The 22,388-nt window shown below is 43.5% G+C and overlaps 2 protein-coding genes and 1 long non-coding RNA gene across 4 annotated transcripts; 1 reads left to right on the top strand and 2 right to left on the bottom strand.

Annotated features, from left to right (window-relative positions):
• Window positions 1–3,366: 3,366 nt before the first annotated feature.
• On the bottom strand, window positions 3,367–8,273 carry LOC103630365 (beta-hexosaminidase 3). Of its 2 annotated transcripts, none has more exons than XM_008651423.2 (14): window positions 7,514–8,273; window positions 7,266–7,340; window positions 7,041–7,076; window positions 6,841–6,952; window positions 6,553–6,623; window positions 6,268–6,398; window positions 5,963–6,028; window positions 5,632–5,732; window positions 5,329–5,388; window positions 5,219–5,252; window positions 4,960–5,058; window positions 4,819–4,878; window positions 4,277–4,527; window positions 3,367–3,798 (listed from the first exon to the last, which is right to left on the bottom strand). In XM_008651423.2, the coding sequence occupies exons 1-14, from the start codon at window positions 7,838–7,840 to the stop codon at window positions 3,632–3,634; spliced, it is 1,590 nt and encodes a 529-aa protein (XP_008649645.1). In that variant the 5' UTR covers window positions 7,841–8,273; the 3' UTR covers window positions 3,367–3,631. The 2 variants fall into 2 exon arrangements, with proteins under 2 accessions (XP_008649645.1, XP_008649646.1); XM_008651424.4 differs by having other exon boundaries at window positions 3,367–4,014; window positions 7,514–8,218.
• A 1,883-nt stretch (window positions 8,274–10,156) lies between these two features.
• Window positions 10,157–11,061, bottom strand: LOC103630364 (uncharacterized). The gene is made up of 2 exons (XR_555002.4): window positions 10,734–11,061; window positions 10,157–10,650 (listed from the first exon to the last, which is right to left on the bottom strand). It is a non-coding gene; the product is annotated as an uncharacterized lncRNA (long non-coding RNA).
• Window positions 11,062–16,994: 5,933 nt separating this feature from the next.
• LOC100281404 (BRASSINOSTEROID INSENSITIVE 1-associated receptor kinase 1) lies at window positions 16,995–20,362 on the top strand. Its single transcript, NM_001154322.2, is given in 3 exon segments — window positions 16,995–17,156; window positions 18,086–18,979; window positions 19,096–20,362. Coding segments are annotated over 2 exon segments (1,821 nt in total). The 5' UTR covers window positions 16,995–17,156; window positions 18,086–18,157; the 3' UTR covers window positions 20,095–20,362.
• The last annotated feature ends 2,026 nt before the right edge of the window (window positions 20,363–22,388 follow it).

Below are 22,388 nucleotides of genomic sequence, written 5' to 3'. Positions count from 1 at the left end.
GTTGGCGGGGCGACTATCTGAAAGAACCTGCCCTAGTGTTTCGGAGACCAGGCCCTAGGAACAAATGGATAGTAGGGCATAGAAAATCGCCCAGGGGTCCGGGGGCCCACCGGGTCCCCAGAAACACATGGCAACGGGGCTCGGTCGAGCCACATGGCGTAATCGGGCCTGTTGATGGGTTGGCAAGGGTCGTTTCGGGAGGAGGCTTGATGAAGGCTTATCTGGCAAGCCCCTACTGCGATGATGTGTGGCGAGGTCACGGAAGTCTTGTCGAACAGACCGACCTTAAAGGCGGGCCCCATTGTCCACTCTCTCCGCGTTTGGTTGTAGCGCCTAGGGTACATGTATACATAGGCGCTGACACACAAACCGAGGATCATCGGGCAAAGAATACTCAACATTGTAAAGCTTTTTAAAGAGTAGAACACAAAGGGATCTTTCAAAAGAGTTGGATATAGACAGATGTTAAACAATTTCCTCACCAGAGTTGGATAGAATGGAGAGCTCTTTTGGTCGTTTGTAGCAGCTAAGAGCAACTCCAAAAGAATATGCAAAAAATTTCCCCAAAAACTGATTACAGAGGCCATACTAAAACTGATTAGGGGTGGAATAAAATGTTTACTCCAGCAGTTTCCCCAAAATAAAAAACTAAAACGAAATTGGACCAGCTTTTAATAGCCCACATACATGTCGTTTGTTTTTTTAAATTTGCATGCCACTGCCTTGTGTTCTCGCACACCAGCACATGACACGCCCGTCACGCCACCAGCTAGTGCGCGCACGTGCCCAGACGATTGGGGGAACTTTCTTGTTGCCCATATTCGAGGGACGTTGGTCCTTGTTTGCGGGTCACGAAAAAATACGAGTGAGGAAAGGGATTCTATTGGAGTATGAAAATCAGTGTTTCTTCTATAAAAATGGTTTTGGTAAGCCTTTACGTGTTTTTTGGAGATGCTTTAAGTTTAGATCCCGACGAAAAGGTGGCTTTGAGGGTTCTGGGCCGAGTTAGATTATAATTATGATTTTTCCAATTTTGGAATATCGTTTTCAGGGTTAAAATATTTAAAAAATTTTGTTTTAATCTTCGAAGAAGTCTTTGGAAGCTTTTAAAAATCCGGGAAAATCATGGAAATATTTTGGGACCCCAATGACCTCCAATAAAATGGTTAGGGATCAAGTAAAGATATGGATTTTGAACAAGAAGATCTCGACTTAAGAAAAAAGAAAAAATGACTGTAAAAATTAGGATAAATCCCCGCTGTGATATAAACGATACAAGACGTATTTGTAAATATTTTCTCAACCACACTATGTAATAGCAGCATGGATACACCAATATGATTTTGCACATGATTCTTTTGAAAGAATTTTCCTGAAACAAAAAAAAATCATGTTCATGATTATTGTCTCAACTCGATTAACGATTGTGAACTAATAAAATCCTTCTCTTATTAAAAGAAGTTGTGTAATATCGGGGGTTTGAATGTATTAACCGTGTTTTTTTATCATTGTGGCACTTGTAGTAAATTTATTGCTCAAGATAGGTATATGTTCATGTTTATGAACATTTGTTATAGTTTTTGGGACTGCGATGATAAATATGAATTGACAAGCTTTTTGAAGGATCAGGAGGGGGGAACCCCTACTGCGCATTTTATTAGAAAGCGAAAAGGAAAGCTTAGAACCTGGTACTTTTACAATCAATAAAAGGAAGAGAAAAAGAAAAAGAAAGAACTATTCCTATGTTTGCCACAAACTTAGCCAATTCGGGATTGAGGTGTCAAATTCCCCCCGCGCTCTGTGAATGATCAGTCGCAATTCTCTACTAAATTCCTGAGTACAGCGGAGCACCGAGGGATCTTTGTTTGAAAACAGCCACTCGTTTCGGCTTTTCCAGATGCTCCAAGTCATAAGAATAATGATCTCCATAGAGAAGGGAACGTTGAGCTGGTGCTTGAGGTTCACTGATGCCTCTTCAGGATTAGGAATTCTGGGCGGGGTAATGCCAATTGAGTTCCAGCAGGCTTTCGTGAAGTTGCATCTGAGGAAAAGATGGTAAAGGGTCTTCTCTCTTTGCCAAAGGCAGTTTTCGCAAGAGTATGAATCTAGCTCCATGTTTCTCCTTCTCAACATATTTCTGGTGTTTAGCCTGTTTTTGAGCCACAGCCAGTAGAAGACTCTATGCTTAGGCTGACATTTACTTTTCCAAACTAGTCTGTAGATAGGGTGAGTCTGCATCTGGCCCATGGAAGATCTGTAAGATTTTTGGGACGAGAATTTGTCCGACCCTCAAATGTACTTCCATCGGTCGTGAGCATCATTAAGAACGATTTGCTCCCAGGACCCCTTGAGCACCAGAAATTGATCAAATGCTTGATCAGAGACAGGTAAATGAAAAAGACCATGAAACTGCTCTTGATCCTTGGCCTCTTTGATAGTCATTTTTGAGTTTTTGGCAAAGGAAAAAAGCTCTGGGAAAATATGCCTCGGGATGCCCTGACTCCACTGATCATCCCAGAACGAAATTGATCTGCCATTGCCAATAACGGGGATAGCCAGTCCTTTGAAGTTTGGCAGAAGCTTTACAATGCTCTTCCACCAGAAAGATCCAACGCTTCTATTGCCAGGGAGACCTCGAGTAAGATAGTAATTGTTCCAGATCAGATGCACCCAAGGTAAGTCGCTGTGGTTGAAAAATTTATGCAAGAATTTAATTAGAAGAGCCTCGTTCTGTGATTCTAAGCGAAGAACTCCCAGCCCACCATTCACTTTCCTCTGAGTGACCGAATTCCAAGCAATCAAAGGTGGCTTCTTGGAGTTGATGTCATTTCCTCTCCACAGACAGTGCTTTCTGAAAATATCAATTTCCTTAATGATGGTTTTAGGAATCTTGAGCGTGCACATGAAGAACACTGGTAGGGCTGAGAAGACTGAATTTACCAATTCCAAGCGCCCAGCCTGGGACAAAAAGTTTGAAGAGCAAGACAGCCTCCTCTGAATCCTTTGAATAAGAGGTAAATAGTGTTCCTTTCTAGGTCTCACCAGGCCCAAAGGCAAGCCAAGATAGGTGAATGGCATCTCGCCAATCTGACAATTGAAGGTTCGGGACAGGATCACCATTTTTATCCGGAGACACGTTAATAGGGAACATATTTGACTTGTTGTAATTAACGTTCAGGCCAGTAGAGGAGGCAAAAGAGTTGAGGATTGCCTTGAGGAAAAAAAGTTGCTTAGGGCATGCTTCCAAAATCAGAAGAGTGTCGTCTGCATATTGAAATGAATTGACAAGCTTTGCCAGAAGTGCTCTTTGTAAAGGCAGGGGTTATGGATGCAATTTCCATTAAAACATCCGAACTAAAATGTTGGTTCTTGCAAGGTTTGAAGCACCTTTCTTTAGAACACATGCTAATTATTTTTTTTGTTTCATTGGTGTATGAAACTAAATCTTGATATTCATGACCTTACACTGAAAGTAAAACATGACCAGACATCTCCAAATGAATAGAGCGCATCAGAAAAATAGGAACATTCTGCGGGTTCGCCTTACATCGATCCGAGCTATTTTTAATCGCTCAGAGAAGTAAATTGGATGCCTGGAATTATGTTTATTAATCTACTCTATGAAAAATATCTACTGCCTTAAGCAGGAACCTGGTTCTGATGGTGCCGAGCGGCCATAACCAGCTAGTGGTGCAGCAGCAACCCCTCTTTGATTCAGCAAGCACCTGAAGCGTGCCAATCTTGCAGTGACCGATCTTGTGTCCTTCGCCAGCTTCTCAATTGGTGTCCATAGCCGCTCTTCAAATCAGTAAGTGATGCGGTGAGTCAAGGCAACTTGATACAGACAAAACTTTGTTTTTTTTTTTTGCGAGAGAACTCAAATCAAAACTATACATTGTTAATTGAAATGTAACTTATGAGCGTTTATAAACCTGATAGACTTAACTTATTATGCCTTTCATACTGTGCAGGCATGTCTAGTCTTTTCGTAGTCTGCATATACATTCATGCTCGCTTAAAATAAGAAAGAACAGATGTTTCAGTTTGTCAGTTACGATGTGAAGCGTGTCTCCCAATTCTCTCAATACAACGAAGCACATCAGAGCACTTGGTTATGAAAGATCCCCATTCTGACATGCTGGTAGCAATTACTGCTCAAAATTTTCATTGCTAATTCTCTTATATCGACGTCGTGACTGCTAGTATTATAAGAATCTATCTGCTAAGGTATTAAGGAGGTAAAAAATTTGGTCAAAACATATCGAGCTGATCATACCTGCAGCTGCTGCAGCACGTGGCCAAATTGTCTGCTGAATGTCTGATGCATCAATGTGTTCGCCCCACATGCATACCTCACCACCAAGTACCAATTTCTGCTGCTCCGGGTTGTAGATATTTGTCAGTGGTTCATTCGTGTAAAATCCTTCCCATGTAGCATCCAAGTGATCTAGGTACCACTTATCCTGGTTGCTTACGATGCATCTCAAACCAGCAGCAACCACTTTCTCTGCAACTCCACTTCCAAGCCTGCCAAGTTATGAGGAAGAACTAGCACGGTTACTTCAGCATGTGAGGTTACAATGGATCTGTTGATGTGATGTGCTCCTATTACTTAGGGGGTGAAAGCTCTCTATTTAAATTTGTGGATATAAATCAGTGCATTTTTTAAATCAAGAACTATGTGTGGTTTGCACCAATAGATTTATTGGTACAAATCAGCCAGGGATGCATGGTCTTATGCCAGATGTTATTTTCCAACAAGGATGCTAGTAAATATTTTCTCAAGTGCCTGAGAAAAAATAGGCTGCGGGGAAATACCAGTTATGCACCACTGTTTTGCGATCCAGCTTGTCTCCAAAGTTGTTAAATGTCTCTTCCCTACAAGGATGAGAAACGGTTATTAGAATCAGTTGGACATTTTGATATGAAAAAAAAAACTAGTAACACCAGTCACCCTACCAGTTAATGATGTCATAACCATGTGATATCGCTATCTTTTGAGCTCTCAGTACAAAATATCTGTAGGCATCAGATTCATTCATGCTATGTTGCATCAACCTGCAAAACAGGAAAAAAGAGTTCTGATCAGACTAGATGACTGAGCCAGGGCAGTTTGTTGCTTGTACAAATTACAACGAACAGAAAGGTTATCAACTGTCATATCAGGTTAGCAAAATTTCCTTTTATTTATTTGCCATATTACAAGATAATTTCTTACCACGACTTAATGTGTGGTGTGGTACTCCAGCAACCTGACATCATAATAAAGAATGAATAGATTCTAGCATGCATATATCAGTTGTACAGCACGTATTTCTGCAAGCTTACTTGTGTTTACTTCATCTCCGCCCAAATGGACAAACTTGAACTTAAAAATCTTGCTGAAATCTGAAAAGGCAACCAAAGGTAATGCAATTTATTCAGTATTGTACGAGGCTATATGTTTTCTTTCCTCCAATGCTTGACTCATAATTCTGGCCATTGAAGCATCATTTTTTGTAGCTGAACTTTAAAGTACAGGGTGCTATTTCATTATATTTTGGGACAAACCATGAAGGCGTATAGTACTTGATCTATCAAGTGTTCAATGCGGGCCTAAATCTATAATAATTCATTTTGACAGAGCACAACCTGAAAGAATTCCATTGATCAGTTGAAATGTAAATTCATTGCTGACATCAAGCGGTTCTTTGCATGTAGCTGATGGCCACAATGATGGATATCCGACACCCCTGAAACAAGAGAAATGCACCAAATTTTAACAATTTTTAGGTATGTTCAATCTTAAATATATTTGTATTATTTCATCTGTAAGATAAAATGTACTTTCTATATACTAAAAATATAATGAGAATGCGCAGATGATAAAAACAACGAAATAATTTTTTGTATCAATAATTTTCAAAAACAAATTACCCATTTTGTAAAGAAGAGTAATGTTGCACATAATTAAATGTATTACCATGAAAGAGCATGGCCAGGTACATCAATCTCAGCCAAGACATTCACGCCTCTTTTTTCAGCATACCTGTGAATCCCTGATATGTCATCTTAACTTGGGAAATCCAGGAGCATAGATAAGTAATCCCTACATTCGAGTCTAAGCAAAGGATGAATATCTGGAATTTTCAGACAATAGTATTGTTGCTTTTTTCACAGTTATGAAGTCATATTTTTGTTTGCCACTTAAAAGTCTAGGTCTAGGTGTCAAGTGACTGCTGAGATATATATAGTTCCAGTACGATGACAAAAAAAAACAGAACTCACTGTACGATGTCGAGTGCATCATCAACTGTATATCTCTCTGAATAAGAGTAAGCGCCGTTCCACAACTTTGGGTAGGAAGATATTTCGAGCGGAAACGATTGCTCGTCCACGATATGCCAATGAAGAACGTTCTGCGCAATGATAGATATTACACGGGCCACATGACTGAGCCGGAACTAATTCAAGGATATCATGTTTTCAAGAGCTCTGGAGGAAAGGAAAGGGTAGCAGCACTAAGGATTAATTAATGAAGTTTGGTCTGCGTGTGGAAACTCGAAAACGTACCAGCTTGCTGAAGGTCATTGAGTCGATCACACCTTTTATCACTGGGACAGGAAGATAGTGCCTTGAAGTATCTGTAAAAAAATTGGTTTGGAACATTAAAACAAGGAATTCGGCATGATCTCGCAAGCATGAGCTCCATGACCACAATTCGTTTCTTTTTCATATCTAATCTGTCCCACTGATCCGTACTTGGACCAAGTCCTAATTAAACCGCTGCCTATGCTAGGGCGAGGGCGATCACCTGCCTTTTTTTTTCTTCCAAACAGAGCAAAAATCAGACTGGCTTACCGATGAGGAGCCCTCGGTAAGGGAATCTGGGAGCGTCCAGGATAGTCCATGGAGCTGAATGAAGTTCGATCAGGTTTGCATTGAAGTCAAAGCTGCACAGTTGACTAAATGTCTGCAATAGCGCAAAATATACATTAGGTATGTTGAAGATATAACAGGGCGGATTTTGGCTTGTGCATAGGTTTCGCTTCCATATTTACCTCCAAGGCATGAAGCGCTCCGTAAACTGTTTGAGCCTGCAAAATATCTCAATACAAACAGCATCAATTATGTGTCACGTTTCTTTTATGGTGAATAAGTTATTTCAGCAAGTGATAAGGATGGTTTGTGCCATTATACGGTGCCTCCAAAAACTCGGTCCTCTTATGAGCGGGAGCCATAAAAAACATTTTGTTTGTAGTTCAAGGACAGCTCGCTACACTAACCTCGATCTGGGCATACAGCGGATCCCCAGTGGCAGGCACAGACAACCTGTACGATTCATCCACCCCGAAGTTGAGCTGCAGAAGCGAAGAAGAAGAAAAAGAGCAATCTATCAGCACTACTAGGCGCAGAGAACGCAATGCAGCAGAGCAGAGCAGCAGGGGGCGCTTGGGTGCCCGTGGCGTGTCTCCAGCTCCAGCTCCACCAGAATCCAGTCCAGTCTGTGGCTCTGTCTGTGCCCCACACCCACCTCGTCGTTGGGCGAGCGGACGGCGACGTGGACGCCGGCGAGCACGGGCGCGCCCCGGGAGTAGGTCCCGTTGATGGCGTGGTCCAGCTCCACGACGGCCACCATCCGCCGGAACGCCTCCGTGAGGATGCCCTTGCCGTCGGGGTAGCTGCTCCCGGCCGTGGACAGCCTGAGGTCCTTGCTGACGAGGAGCGTCTGCGCGCCGCGGGCGACCGACGCCGGCATTGGCCACAGGTCGACGCGGCCGGCGCCGGCGCACGACGGCCCGGTCGCCGCGGCCGCCACCGCGAGCAGCACGAGCAGCCTCGGCCTCAGCGCCGCTGCCATCTCTGCAGGACGGCGCCTGGCAGTGGCAGACTGGCAGTGGCAGACCACCGTGTCTGTCGGTAGTCGGCAGTCTCGGCACGGTGCAGAGCGGAGGTCGTTTGTCAGATATGTAGGCGCAGGCAGCGGCAGGGGGATGCGTGGGCTGTGGAGTGGAGGCAAGGAGGTTGACGGAGATCGCGCACCTAATGCGCAATGATATGGAATCAATCACTCCCAAGTCCCAAAGCTCCGGCCGGCCTCGTCGGAGGAAAAGGAAAGGTGGCCTTTTGCGCTGTCCTGTCCGGGCGGCGCGGGGAGGGGAATGTGATGCTAGTAGTTCCTACCTCTACTGGAGGCTGGAGGCTGGAGCGTACCTTTTTGTTTATGGCCTGTGACAAAAGCGTGCATATGGCAGGCAGACCAGCTGCACGGATGCTCGCAGTCGCAGCACGCAACTGCTCCATCTGCATTCATCCGCCTACCATATACCAACCCACGTGGGCCCCCATCTGGGTTAGGCCGTTTTGGTGAATGAATGAATGAAGGCCGTTTTGCTCCAGCTGGGTCACAATTTGTCAAAATTAGCTGGTCAAATTTAAGAACTTAACCCTAATTAGAAAAGGTTATGTAAACTGTAGTGACAAAAAAAACAGGCCCTAATAAATAATGTGTTTTGTCCGTGTGAAAGAAAACCCATGGAGCCATTTGCATGCGGATGAGGTCTTTGATGCTTCTGCCGTAGAACTAACTGCAAGGAGTGGCAGGCGGGGAGTGTAATGGAAACTGGATAACTGGACGTGGACGTCTGGTCTGGCAGCTCACTTCACATGCACCTGTCCTTTCTCGCAGGCCACTATAGACCACCGACACGTGAGATGGTCCTGCTGCCCGAACGCTCGTGACGCTTTGGGTTGCCGCGCGCTTCTGCCGGCCAGGGTTTGCCATTGCCTACCTCTTGCAAAATACTAGTAGTTCCGTGTTACTTGATCGGTGCCTGACTTCGTGTTTGTTCCTTTCCTTTTCCTTTGATGCGCTTCTGCTGCATGCGGCCGATGAATATTCAATTGTTTCTTGCTGCTGCGTGCTGCATGCGCTGCGCGCGCGAGGGCCACGTGAGATCTTTTTTACGCGCGCGAGCGCGAGGGCGCCCACGAGGAACGCGATGGCGTACTCAACTCCTCGACGCGGAGGAACGTGGGTGGAGTCAGCTCACTCTGCCCTGTTTCGTTTCCTGTGTTGCAGCAAAATACGTACCGAAATGGGTGTCGGTGTCATCCAGATATATTACCACTATATATATATATAGTAATTTCCAAACAAAGTCATGCTTGCTTAGTTCAGATCCAATCGTATTCATTTCAACCTCCTACTATCTCTGTTTTCCTTTATAAGGTACACCTCCACATAACAGCCTGCCTTCCGAATTGTATCTTAACTGTTTATTTCTTCTATACTACTATCTTGCTTATATTTGTAAAGTTATCAACAGTACTACGTATTATTTATTACTCCCTTTGTTTTTTTAGTTGTCGCTGGATAGTGCAAAATTACACTATCCAACGACAATTAAAAAGAAACGGAGGGAGTATCAAACAGTAGATAGTTTGACTTAGCACTGGAGCTATAACCGCATCGTCCTTTCCGGAACGGACAGTGTACTTGCATTGACCTGAGTTTTTTTATTATTATTATTGCTCAAAGCAGTACCAAGGACGCCTTCTTAAATGGTGTATTATTTATTCATTCATATAGGCAAGGTGCTACTCCATCTGAAAGTATACAGCGTTGTTTGAGACTTGGTGCAATTTAGAAGCTCATATTTCGATCGCTAGTTTCTCTTACAATATATCGTTCATGGCAGTAAAACTTCAAAAAAAATATAGCGTATTATGCATGGCACCAATATAATAAACACCGCTTTTGTAGCACGGACCTCTAATTGTTAGCTGACAATTGAAACAGATTTATTTCTGCTCCATATTCTGTGGTGGAGGACAGAAGAAAAACAAGCTATCTAGATATACCACCGCACCACATACGTCTTAATTAGCAATAACAAAGGAAGATATAAAGGTTTTAAAAGTTGAGGTGTGGCAGCTGACATACCATGCCATTGAGAATTCAAGATTGAAAAATAAAACGGTTCAGGTGTTCCTTTGATGGACCAGCATACGCAGGACTTGCAGCATGTGGACCATTGAATTGAATTATATATATACATGATCTGCTTCCATACAAACGCATGCATCGTCCCTAGCCCCTAGCTGATCTTTTCTTCTTATCGAGGTCCAACACATGAAAGACGCAGCTAATGTGGAAAAGGAATGGAATAGCAGCTTGGCATACAGATGAAGGGACCTGACAATGCACTTCAGCTTGACCAATAAACTTTTAAAGAGTTGTACTACAACTGCAGTATTACTAGTGGATATGAGATGATCAGCTCATCGCCGCTTGTACAAGCACGGTTTCAACTTGACAAGGCCCTAATGCGTCACTACAACAAGCAGGCAGCAACCTTACTTGTCTGCCTACTTCGAACTTGTAAACCTAGGCTCCCTCGCAAAGGACGACATGGCTCAGTTCTTGTTTGATCGACATCAATCCACAGTTGTAGTGGTGGAACAACATTTTGGTTGGTGACAGCTCAGGTTCAGAGGCCTGTGCAGAAGCTTGTACAAAATCTGACGCGAATCCACCGATTTTCAGTGTGCACAAGCTTGCGCAGAAATTGACACGAATCTTGTAGCCGGCGGCAGGCCTAACACCGGACAGCGCCGGCACAAGCTAGTCTAACAGAACAGGTGTTCGATGACGCATAATCTTCAAACCTAGAACCGGCACAAATCAAGAACCTTAGAACTGGAACATAAGGAAAAAAAAAAAGGAAAGGTAGGGAGGGTGATGCGACTACCGGTGAGAAGATAGCCACTGAATCGAATGGGAGAGTGGGAGACCACTATGTCGATGTCGTTGTTGGATTTGGCCAGAGGCGGGGGAGCCGCACGGAACGTTGGGAGGCGAGGGAGCCACGCGGAACGGAGTTTGCGCGAGGGAGGGCCAGATCTGTGCAGCGGCAGCAGCCACCGCTCGTCTATGCAGTAGCCGCAGCCCCGCCGTCGCGCTGCCTTGCGTTGTCACCCATGTGCGCTCGTCGTTGTGCTTGGAGGGCCGTTTCTCGGGTCGGTGTTAGGGTAAAGGCCAGGAATGGACGAGAGTTGGATCCTCGAGTGGGCTAACCGAAAGCGTTTTCCACCATAGGCAGGATTAGTGCTGGGAATTGGGCCGGGTTGGGCCAGCTCAGCCCAAGCCCATCGTGCTTCGTGCCAAACGGGTTCGGTTCAGGAAAGCCCAAACAATTTTTGGGTCGTGTCGTGTCAGCCCGAAGTATAAAAACAGTAGTCCAGTCCGGCCCTAATCCACGTCGTGCCTTCGTTGGGTCGTGCCGGCCCAAGCTCGGCCCGTATATTTGACTACATAAAATCAAAATATTATAACCATATAAAGTTCATAGCTTACTAAATTAAAGATATTAAACAATTATAGCATCATTTAACCACATAAACTCCAAATATAACAACAATATAAAGTCAATATCTTACTAAATTAAAGAAATTAAACAGATTGGGCTTAATTGGGCCGTGTCGGGGGCCCGACGGGTCGGAATTTGAGGCTCGGCCCAGGCCCGCCTTCGGGCCGTGCTAGCCCGGCCCACATTATTTCGTGCCGGGCCGTGCTTTGGGCTCTTATTTTCGGGTCATGCTCATGCTGGCCCGAAAAGCCCGGCCTAAATTCCCAACACTAGGCAGGACTGATCCACGTGGTTTCTTGCTCGTTCCTGGCCCAAACGAATAAACCCTAAGGCCTCGTTCGTTTTGGTGGATCCACCTATTCCCTGCCTCTTTGAGACAAAATAAATAAATACGGTTTGGAATCTGATTCAGTTTGGTGTAGATGTTCGTTTTGAACTGGTCCGAAAATAAACCATCTGGTTTGGACTTCCTTCCCTCAATCTTCTACCTAGAACGAGTACATGTGATTGAGCTTTCGGATTAGTTCCTGGCATAGAAATGAGGTGGTGACCAGAAATAAGTGGCAAACCAGGTTTCACTCGTTCCTGGGTGGTTTAATTACCGGCCTGGCTTGAACCATGGCGTGCCGAACTGGACCTAAGTTGTTTTCATGTTTCTACTTGTACTCAAGATCATTGAAAGGGACACTTATCTCCACGGAGAGATCATTAGGAGGACTTGTGAGCAAGGCGCATAGTGTGTTAACCTCGTTAAGCCGGGGCATGAGGCAGCTGTTGTAGACGCCCGTGATGGGGCCACCTCTCATGAAGAGAGTTGACATATCGACTTGTGTCCACTAGCCGTCGCCTCATCAGCTCCTCCTCTTCATGGTGTCACCTTTAAGCCGGGGCATGAACCATTGCATGTGTGCCTATTGTCAGGCCGCACTCCTACCTCACGAGAGGGATGGCTTCATCCACTTCTTTTGATGTACACGGTCACCCTACATCTTAGACAAATATTTCCAATGGAGAATTGTCTTGTTTCTCATCCAAACACTAGCTTAAAGGTGATTATCTCATCGGTCATCATGTTCCTCCAATCCTCCATGCAAATTATGATGCTAATGTTGTGTCCTTCACTGTGCACCTATGAACAGGTCGGGCGAACCTCACGCGTGCTGGTTGTCAGTCTATATAGGTCTAATTGATTGTCAACATTAGCTAGCCTATAGGCTAGTGCAGTGCGATTTCGCCTGTCCATGTTTGCTTGCCTGTTAAGACTTATGTAGGCTTGTACATGCTTAAAGTAGACCAGCTCTACATTAGGTAGCACACGAAGTTTGTTCGTGTTACATAATACTCTCTCTGATCTAAATTAATATTCATTTTAGCTCTTAGTTTTATGTCTATATTCAAATGAACGATGATGAATCAGATATAAATATACCACTATATAACCTACCAGTTTAAACTTTGCAAAACTTACCCAACTAAATCACTCCACATCCATGACCTCCACTCAATCTACCAAAGAAATTGCACCCAGAGTTAACACATCATCAAAACCAGCGGCTCGGATCGCTGGATAACCTCCCTCCCTTGGTCACTCAAATCCAATAAAGAATATTATCTGGATCATCCCTCGTATCTTATCTCTCCCCTTCCCCCTCCCCTTACTCCAAAAGTAAAATTTCTTTTGGTTTTAATGGACTCATACAATACAATGTTTGATGTATTTGTTTTATACTAACAACATTGTATAAGTCTATGCACACAGGGAAAAAAAATATCTTCATCTCTCATACCTTCACTGCAAATACGAGACATGCATGGAGGTGACCACATGTAATATAACTTAAACAACTAAACACAATTTTGTTAAATATGACTCACCTGTAGAGAACAACCAAATTAAGATTAATGTCCTACACTCCTACATACATGTGCATGACTAAAGTTATGTTGCGTAACATTTAACAATGCAGGCTAAGAACAATACAGTACAAATAACCAATCAAACTATATATATTAATGTACTGGAATCGAGCTTGGAAAGCTGGCGACACATTGGAGCGGTCCAACACTCCACTTCAACCGTAGTATAAGGTGTCAACAAATTGCGCTTGACCATCTGCGACGGAGGTTCCTCTCCTACTCCTCTACGGATTGCCATGTTTTGTTTTCTCCCGGTGGTGCATGGCCTCATCGGGCTCTAGTCTAGTCTTACCTGACCAAGCAGGAAAAAGGAACTCTAGACACGGGTTAGTGTTTGAAGATTTGCTCCAAAAGGAATCTAACAGCGATCAAAGCCTTCTTGACCATTACCACAAGACCAGATTAAAAGGCGTAGAAATCTACTCGATTGAATTCGATATAAATAAATAAATAAACAAACAATAGAACGAAATGAGTGAGTGAGTGAGTGAATGAATGAATAAATAAATAAGAGATAAAGAGCTGTGGGCCTGTGGCCTCCATTTTCTTATCAGTTGTGCTTGACCTGGAAATCGGTTGGCACTTGGCAGCCATGCGTACAGAATGTAAACGGGGATCTATCTGGCTGCGTGTTCATGTGAACCTAGCCAAACCTGTTTTCCAAGGTGTGATTTCAAGTCTTCCATGGATGGACATGAACGTCAGAGACTGGACCCCATATGAGGCTAAGACTTGACCCGTTCAATTCAGCTTACGTCCTGCCGGCTTCACAACAATTTTCAAGTCAAATGTGATGTGATGCCGTGGCAGCTGCAAGTCTGCAACGGTGAGCTCATCCCTGTGCTCGTGGAGACAACGTAGAATTTGTTAAATCTACTTAAGTCTATATTTAATACTCATAATTAATATTCAAACTTTAGACAGGGAAACCAAACACTACTCCCCTTATCATTTGTTCAAGAAGACCTCTAGTGGGGTGGGGGGGATGTTACTTAATTGGAATAAAATAGTGACTAAAATTGCATTTGTGCAATTGGATGATCAACAAGATTCTATTAAGTGGAGCCTTACAAAACAAGGAACTTTCACAGTGCAATAAATGTATGAACACTTTTTAACTAATCAAGTTGACATGCCTTTAAAAGGTTGTTGTGGAAGCTAGAATTACCACTTAAAATCAATATATTTATCTGGTTCTTAATTAATAGTTTTAATCAAAGAAATTGGAAATACGATGATAGATGTTTGTGTGGCAATAAGTGAAGTATTCAGTGTTTTTATTTGATTGTTATGTAGCTAGATTTATACCACCAAGTGGCTTTTAATCTCAAACTACCAAAAGATGTATCTGACTTATTTGGTGCGTGGGATGTATAAGTAAAAAAGTAAGCCAACACTTGCACTCTCTGATTTGTGTGGAGGCAATTGCAATCTTTTGATCTATTTAACAATTTAGTGACGTTGGAAATTTTTAATAGAAACTATAGATATACTCGAATTTACATGTTATTTTTAGGATAATTGTTGAACTTGTTTCTCAAATGCCCTGCTGAAGAAGGACATGTCTTTTTTAAAGTGGGCACTTCACAAGACCGTGGCTATGAAAATATTCACTAAGCATGGAGGTTTGCCGTTTAAGGTAGTGTTTGGTTCGGTGTCAACGAGGGATGGGACGGGATCAATCCTGGGCTGACCCCGTCCCTTATTTTTTGAGGGATGACTTCATCCACCATTTTTTAAGAATATTCCTTGACCCTGACTCTGGATCTCCAAACCAAACACGAGTCAAATTAAAATGATCTCATCCCATCCCTCTTCGTCCTTCCTCGTCCCTCCATCCAAACACACCCTAAGAGGCTTAGGCTCTCTTCTAAAACTCTAAACCTAATAATTAGCAGCTAAAATAGTTGAAATATTTAAACGAGTCAACTAATGAACCAGCTAATTATTAGCTACTCCCTCAAAACCATAAGTTATTAGTTGTCTTAACCTAGCTAAAACCAACTAGCAACTTATAATTAGCTAATAATTAGTTTTAGGGGTTTGGAACAGGACCTTAGTATTCAGTCAATTATCCTTTTGTTTGGTTTCGTTTTTAAGAGTTGTAAAAAAGGCTCCAATTGCAGTGACAATTATAAGATTCTTATAGAGACCTTCTGTTACCCACTAGTACACAGAAGCTCTATAGCGGCGGTTCTAAACCTATTTTCACTGGCTTTTTCAGACCCGCTAGTGGTAGGGACTAATATTTCCACTAGGAGTTTTCTTAAAGCAACCTATTTGAAATGTGTTTCCACTGGCGGTTGCTTAATCAGGCCCACCAGTTTATTATCACTGGCGCGCGATAAACGAAACCGCCTATAAAAAGTAGAACTCATTGCATACTTAGATCTCTTTCTACTAGTGACCTTAAAAACAAAATATAACTTTTGTTGTGTCTTTTTCAGAAACACAATAAGGAGTAGTTTGTGTGTTATAGCTTTGGAACATCTAGATGAGCAAAATGAATAAATGATAGTTTAGAAACAAAATAGTTGAAGGTGGAGTTTATAAATATTTAAAAAAGAATAGTCCAACACTCTTAGCGATACTGCGGCTTTCAATGCTAAGAGGCATATAAAATATAGACACATTGTAGTTTTTCAATATAAGAGGTACAGAATCATATATTTTCTTAATAAAAAATTCGAAAATATTTCGCATCAAATATAGCGCAAATGTAAACTTATATGTTACTTCACCTATTAGTGTTTAAAATATAGGGTATTTTAAAGCGGTGTCCTTAGTTCTGCCGCTTTTCTCATGATATATCTCTACTACCATAAAAAATATATAAAATTTATCATAGAAACCCTAAAACTCTATCTCTGGGCTTAGTTTTTTACCACTAAAATACATATTTGTTTATGTTTTATAAAAATGATATTAAAAAGATTGTGAATATAGAAACTATAGTTAGACACGGGCAACATACTATTAAAAATTAAACATTTATATAATCATGTGATAATTTAATTGGAGAGTATTAGGCTATCCACAACGCTTGACGTTCGGCACTCCCTCCCGTAAGACTATTCACGTGTAGGGTCACTCTATGGGTGCAGCGCTACTTCCTCCACTTCTCCTGCTGCGCATGATATCACTCCAGAACAAGGAGTGCACTGTGAAGCCTCCTTGTCTCGAAGTTTGTGCACATCATTATTTGTTAGCTGAACAAAAAATAATGTTGGATAATGAATAAGTATTGAAAATAATATTTTAAGGTTATATTAGGGTTTAGGGAGAGAATTTTGAGGGAACCGGCGCAGGAAGGAAAAAATAGAGAGTGTAATCTAGATGATGTGGGTGTATAGTAAGGCATATAGGGAAAATTTAGAGGCCACAAACAGCATATGGATATGGGTACTGATAAACAATTTCTATGAGGCGAATATTTACTCCACAGCCTATCCGCTGTCATTCTGGTCCGTTCGATCACACACACAGACACACAGTGACAGATGAGAGAGAAAAGGAAAGGCCGGCGGGGTGGACTGACTGGGACTGGGACAGTTGACGGGAAAGTCGTTTGTTTGCGCGTCCCGGGCTCCCGGCCTCGCTCACCCTCACTCAGGCACTCAGCAGTCAGCACACCACCACCTCTCTCGCGGGCCCCGCTGGCCCCCACACGCTTTGAAAACTCTCGTCTCGCTTTCTAATTCCACACCGGCCCAGCTCTGCTCGCTCGCTCGCTCTAGTCCTCCGACTCCAAGACCTCGAGTCCTCTTCCTCTCCCCTCACCTCCCTCAACCTGCAGCTTCGACGTCACCTCCTCTCTTCCCGTCTGCGCTCTCTCCCCTGGTGCGCCGGGCTACAGGTTTCCTCCAGGGCTGCAGGAAGCAGCTTCTGGTGAGCACCCATGGAACCGGTCCCTCCCTCACTTGTCTCGTCCTCTCACCTGTTTGCTTAAACTACCTTTCTTGTGGGTCAATTATTATTGTTCTTCCAAAATTTGCCGCGGTCCGGTTCGATATCGCATGCTCTGGTCTGGCCGATCGATGGCTCTTGAATTCGAGAGGAGCTGTCCGTCAGTCATGGCAAGGGAACGAAGCGCTCAATTTTGCGTTTTCGCATAGTACTGTGCTGGAATTTGGGGGAGAAACCCTGTGTGTTGCGTTCGTTCTAGCGGGTTGGTGTCCTCAGGAAGGAAGGGTCTGCGACAATCAAAAGGTGCTGTTTTTAAAAAGAACGACACGGCGTGTGAAATCATAGAGAAAGGCGGAGGAGCATGTGCTGCTCTATGGTGCCCGCTTTCGGGAGATCTTTTTCCTCAGATTTTTTCTTCTAAAAGTTTTGCGCCTTTTTTGCGGTTGGAGGGAGCATGAGAGATCAAGAGACTAATTAGAAAGCTTGTCGACAGCTTTTACATAGAACCGTCGATTTGTTCATGATCTGCATCTGCCTCTCGTTTTTTTTTGGTTGCTTTCCATCCATCTGGCCGCACTTATTCTTCGTCGAAGAAGAAAAAACGTAACAAAAGCTGCCAACTCGTCTTATTTGATTGTCTCTAGTGGGGAATGGGGATCGGTTCTTTGCTGACGTTGCTTGTGTGTAGTTCACATTATTTGGCATTGTCGATAATACCAAGTTTGAATTGAATTTTCGCATTTTAGGCAGTGAAAGACAGAAGTTGCATAGCAACTTTCATGTCCCCATACTGGCTGCAGTCACCATTTAAAAATTAGTACATATCTCTCTAGTTTATTTTACTAGTATTTATTATTTGGAAAAAAAACCAGCGTCTCTAATTCCGTGGCTTCGAATTTGATTTTGTGTAGTTGCAGCTTGAATCGAGAAGTGGCGTGGTAACATCACCAGGGAGAAGTTGGATTGTTCCGCCAGAGTGCTCGATGACAGATCATTTCGCTCTAGGTCTAGGTGCTCTTCTTCTTTTGCTGCTAAGTAGCAGCTGTTTCAGTTCCGACCTTGATGTCCAATGCCTGAGAGACGTTAAGCAATCAGTGACCGATCCTACTGGCATACTAAAATCCTCATGGGTTTTCGATAATACCTCTGTGGGTTTCATATGCAAATTTCCTGGTGTGGAATGCTGGCACCCTGATGAGAACCGAGTTCTCGCATTGCGTCTCAGCAACTTTGGCCTTCAGGGCCCATTCCCTAAAGGTCTCAAGAACTGTACCAGTATGACTACGCTGGACCTGTCGAGTAACAGCTTCACAGGTGCCATTCCTTCAGACATCCAGCAGCAAGTGCCGTTCTTAGCATCTCTGGACCTCTCCTACAACGGTTTCTCAGGCGGAATCCCAGTGCTCATCTATAACATCACGTACCTAAACACCCTTAATCTTCAGCATAACCAGTTGAGTGGTGACATTCCAGGGCAGTTCAGCGCCCTTGCTCGGTTACAGGAGTTCAATGTTGCTGACAACCAGCTGTCAGGGACTATCCCAAGCTCTCTACAGAAATTCCCGGCATCAAACTTCGCTGGTAATGACGGACTGTGTGGGCCTCCATTAGGTGAATGCCAAGCTTCAGCGAAGAGCAAGAGCACTGCATCGATCATCGGGGCTGTTGTTGGCGTGGTAGTCGTCGTCATTATCGGTGCAATAGTTGTGTTCTTTTGTCTGCGGAGGGTACCGGCCAAGAAGGCGGCAAAGGATGAGGATGATAATAAGTGGGCGAAGAGTATCAAAGGAACAAAAACTATCAAGGCAAGTTGTTAACTTATCATTTGAATTTTTATTTTCTTTTTTTCTAAGTAACCTTTCTCACAAAAAGTAACCAGGAACTTCTCGGTGACATAATGATCATTTCTATTATTATCCAGGTATCTATGTTTGAGAATCCAGTTTCAAAGATGAAACTGAGTGATCTCATGAAAGCCACAGACGAGTTCAGTAAAGAGAACATCATTGGTACTGGGAGGACAGGGACTATGTACAGGGCGGTGCTACCTGACGGCTCCTTCCTAGCCGTGAAAAGGCTACAGGACTCGCAACATTCCGAATCACAGTTCGCATCGGAGATGAAGACACTTGGCCAGGTGAGGCACCGGAACTTGGTTCCGCTCTTGGGATTCTGCGTCGCCAAGAAGGAGAGGTTGCTGGTGTACAAGCACATGCCCTTGGGCTCGCTCTACGACCAGCTAAACAAAGAGGAAGGTAGCAAGATGGACTGGGCGCTGAGGCTACGGATCGGCATCGGTGCAGCGAAAGGGCTTGCGTATCTCCACCATACCTGCAACCCTCGAGTTCTCCACCGCAACATCAGCTCCAAGTGCATCCTCCTGGACGAGGACTACGAACCAAAGATATCGGACTTCGGTCTCGCTAGGCTCATGAACCCAATAGACACCCATCTCAGCACCTTTGTCAACGGGGAGTTCGGAGACCTCGGCTACGTGGCGCCGGAGTACGCGCGTACTCTGGTGGCTACTCCCAAGGGCGATGTCTACAGCTTTGGCGTGGTTCTCCTTGAGCTCGTCACCGGTGAGAGGCCCACCCACGTCTCCTCAGCCCCGGAGAATTTCAGAGGAAGCCTAGTGGAATGGATCAGTCATCTGTCCAACAACGCACTCCTCCAAGATGCTATCGACAAGTCGCTGGTGGCGAAGGACGCTGATGGTGAGCTGATGCAGTTCCTGAAAGTTGCGTGTTCCTGCACGCTCGCCACCCCGAAGGAGAGGCCAACCATGTTTGAGGTTTACCAGCTCCTCAGAGCCATTGGCGAAAGGTACCATTTCACTGCCGATGATGACCTGGTGCTGCCACCTCTTAGCACGGACAGTGACGGTGTGACACTGGACGAGCTCATTGTTGCCAAGTAATTGCAAAATCATACTTATGTAGCAGAAGACAAAACAAGACTGAACGTCTTCTTTTTCCCCCCTCCAAGAGAGTTATAGTAATGATGAAGTGAGTAAGATGGCTTATAAGATGTATGTTCCAATTAGTAGCATCCCGCTGTATAGTTGTTGTAGCGTGGTTGGTAGTTGGTACCCGCCCTTTGGAGATGATAGTAGCTGTAAAGGATAATTTTCATGTAACCAATTTGGGGACGAGACACATGTTACTTGTAAGTTTGTTACAGGTAAAGTCATTTCATATTAAACTGATATGATCATATTTGATTAGACTGTGGCCGTGAAAAAAAACTGATGTGTGTTGTGAGCAGTGATAAAAACTGATGTGGACTAAGAGCTATAAAAAACTAAAAATTGTTTGGTGGAAGCCGCTAAAAGTTTTTCCATATATATTTGCACATTTCTATCCAAAAGCTGTTAAAAATAGGTACAGATGTGCTTTTAATTTTACAATGCAACAAAGCAAGCTTTTGAAAAAAGTTGTTTTCTAGTTCGGGTTCTTTGGTTTGACTTTTGGCTTTAAAGGGCAAAAGTCAAAGCCCAGCAAAACAAACTATGTGCTATGGAAGGCACAGGTTCTGTTAGTGGTGGGAGTAGCGCATCTAGAAGACCACCTCACTAGGGCTTCATTGACTTTGCAAGTTATGATGAAGGTACAACAGGATGGTAAGAAAGTCATCATCATCAATCTGCCAATAAAAAATGGTATGTAATAGATCAATAAGCACTTACATACCTCTTCTCATCCATGGCAAAAGATGTTATGACACATGTGGCGACAAACATTACCACGAGGATTGCATGAGCACCATAGGGGGAATATTTTTTCTATGACTATAGGCACGCTTTATCAACACAAGAATTGCCCTAACCCATATGAATAAAGATGACTTACTGATGAGATGATCTTCGTTAGCGAGCCAAATAAAGACAAAGAACTCATCTTCTATATTCTCTTCATGCTTGATGCGAAGTTTAACTCCATTGTAACGACCATAGCGACCAAGTCAAATCTGCTGACAACGGTAGAGGTCTACTCCCAACTTCTTGCATTAGAGTAACACACGCTTCTCTATGGCAGTGACTCAAATTTCTCCACAAACTTAGCAAGCCATGGTCCTTGGGGCAGTGTGGACATGGCTACGACACTCCTTGTGATCGCATAGGCAGATCATGTGGACATGGCTTCTAAAAAGGAAATGGGCTAGATAGTCATTTCTACCTGTTTTGGTGATTGAATGTTCAACACAATATCATGGACTAACTTGTTTGCTAAGTGTATGAGTATTGGCTCACTCAGATGCAATTTGGAGATTTCTAAGTCCAAACGAGCTCAAAAGAGACCAGAAAGTGCAAATCCGAGTAAAAGGGTAAAACTATGAGGTTTGAACCTTTAGAAATGTTGCATAAACCTTTTTACAATGTTTCTAGCACTTTCATTTGGTTGCTAACTCAATTCTGTGAGAAAAGTACATTTTGCACTTAATTTGGGCCATAACTCAATTCCTAGAGAAACTATAAGTAAAAGGTGAATTTACTAGACTAGGTAAATTTGATTATGTGCTAACTTTGATTGTCTAAGTCGTGGGGAAGCTCACAAGAAAGTCCAAGTCAAATGGAATTAGTTTTGAAATAAAAAACCTTAACTGTGCTAGTTTGGGAGTCACCAGACCGGTCTAGTGGTGCATCGGATAGCCTCCGTAAGAACTCTATAGTCTCAGGTTTTTATTTATAAAAATCATCGGACGGTATTGTGTATGATCCGGTGGTGCACCGGACCTCATAGTAACAACTACTTCGGGGAGCCGATGACTACTTTATGTGAGGCGGACACATGGTGGTCCGGTGGTGCACGGACCTGGTCCGATGTCCTTTTGGTATGGAAGGAGCCAATTAGGATCCCAGTGGTCGGGCACTGTAGTCGGTCCAGTGGTGCACCGGACCGGTCTGGTGCGACTGCGCAGGAAGCAATTTCAGCACTCCTCCAATGGCTAGAAGGAGACTTGGGGCTATAAATAGGACACATTTCGACCTCTTCTGCACACCAAGCATACCAAGAGACTCTACTTCATTCCTAAGCATTCATGAGACACCCCAAAGTGATTCGAGCGTCAGTTCTACAAGATTGTGTTGTTTCTTTGTTGTGAATTCGTGTTGTGTCTTTGGGTGGTGTTCTTTTGGCTCTGTGTGTGTTTGATATATCCCTTGCGTTGATATAGAATTCATATCTCATCAAACTTGTAAGGGTTCAAGAGAGT

This window comes from Zea mays, chromosome 6 (genome assembly GCF_902167145.1).
Source record: "Zea mays cultivar B73 chromosome 6, Zm-B73-REFERENCE-NAM-5.0, whole genome shotgun sequence".
NCBI lineage: Eukaryota > Viridiplantae > Streptophyta > Magnoliopsida > Poales > Poaceae > Zea > Zea mays.
This window is presented reverse-complemented; position numbering and strand designations above follow the sequence as displayed.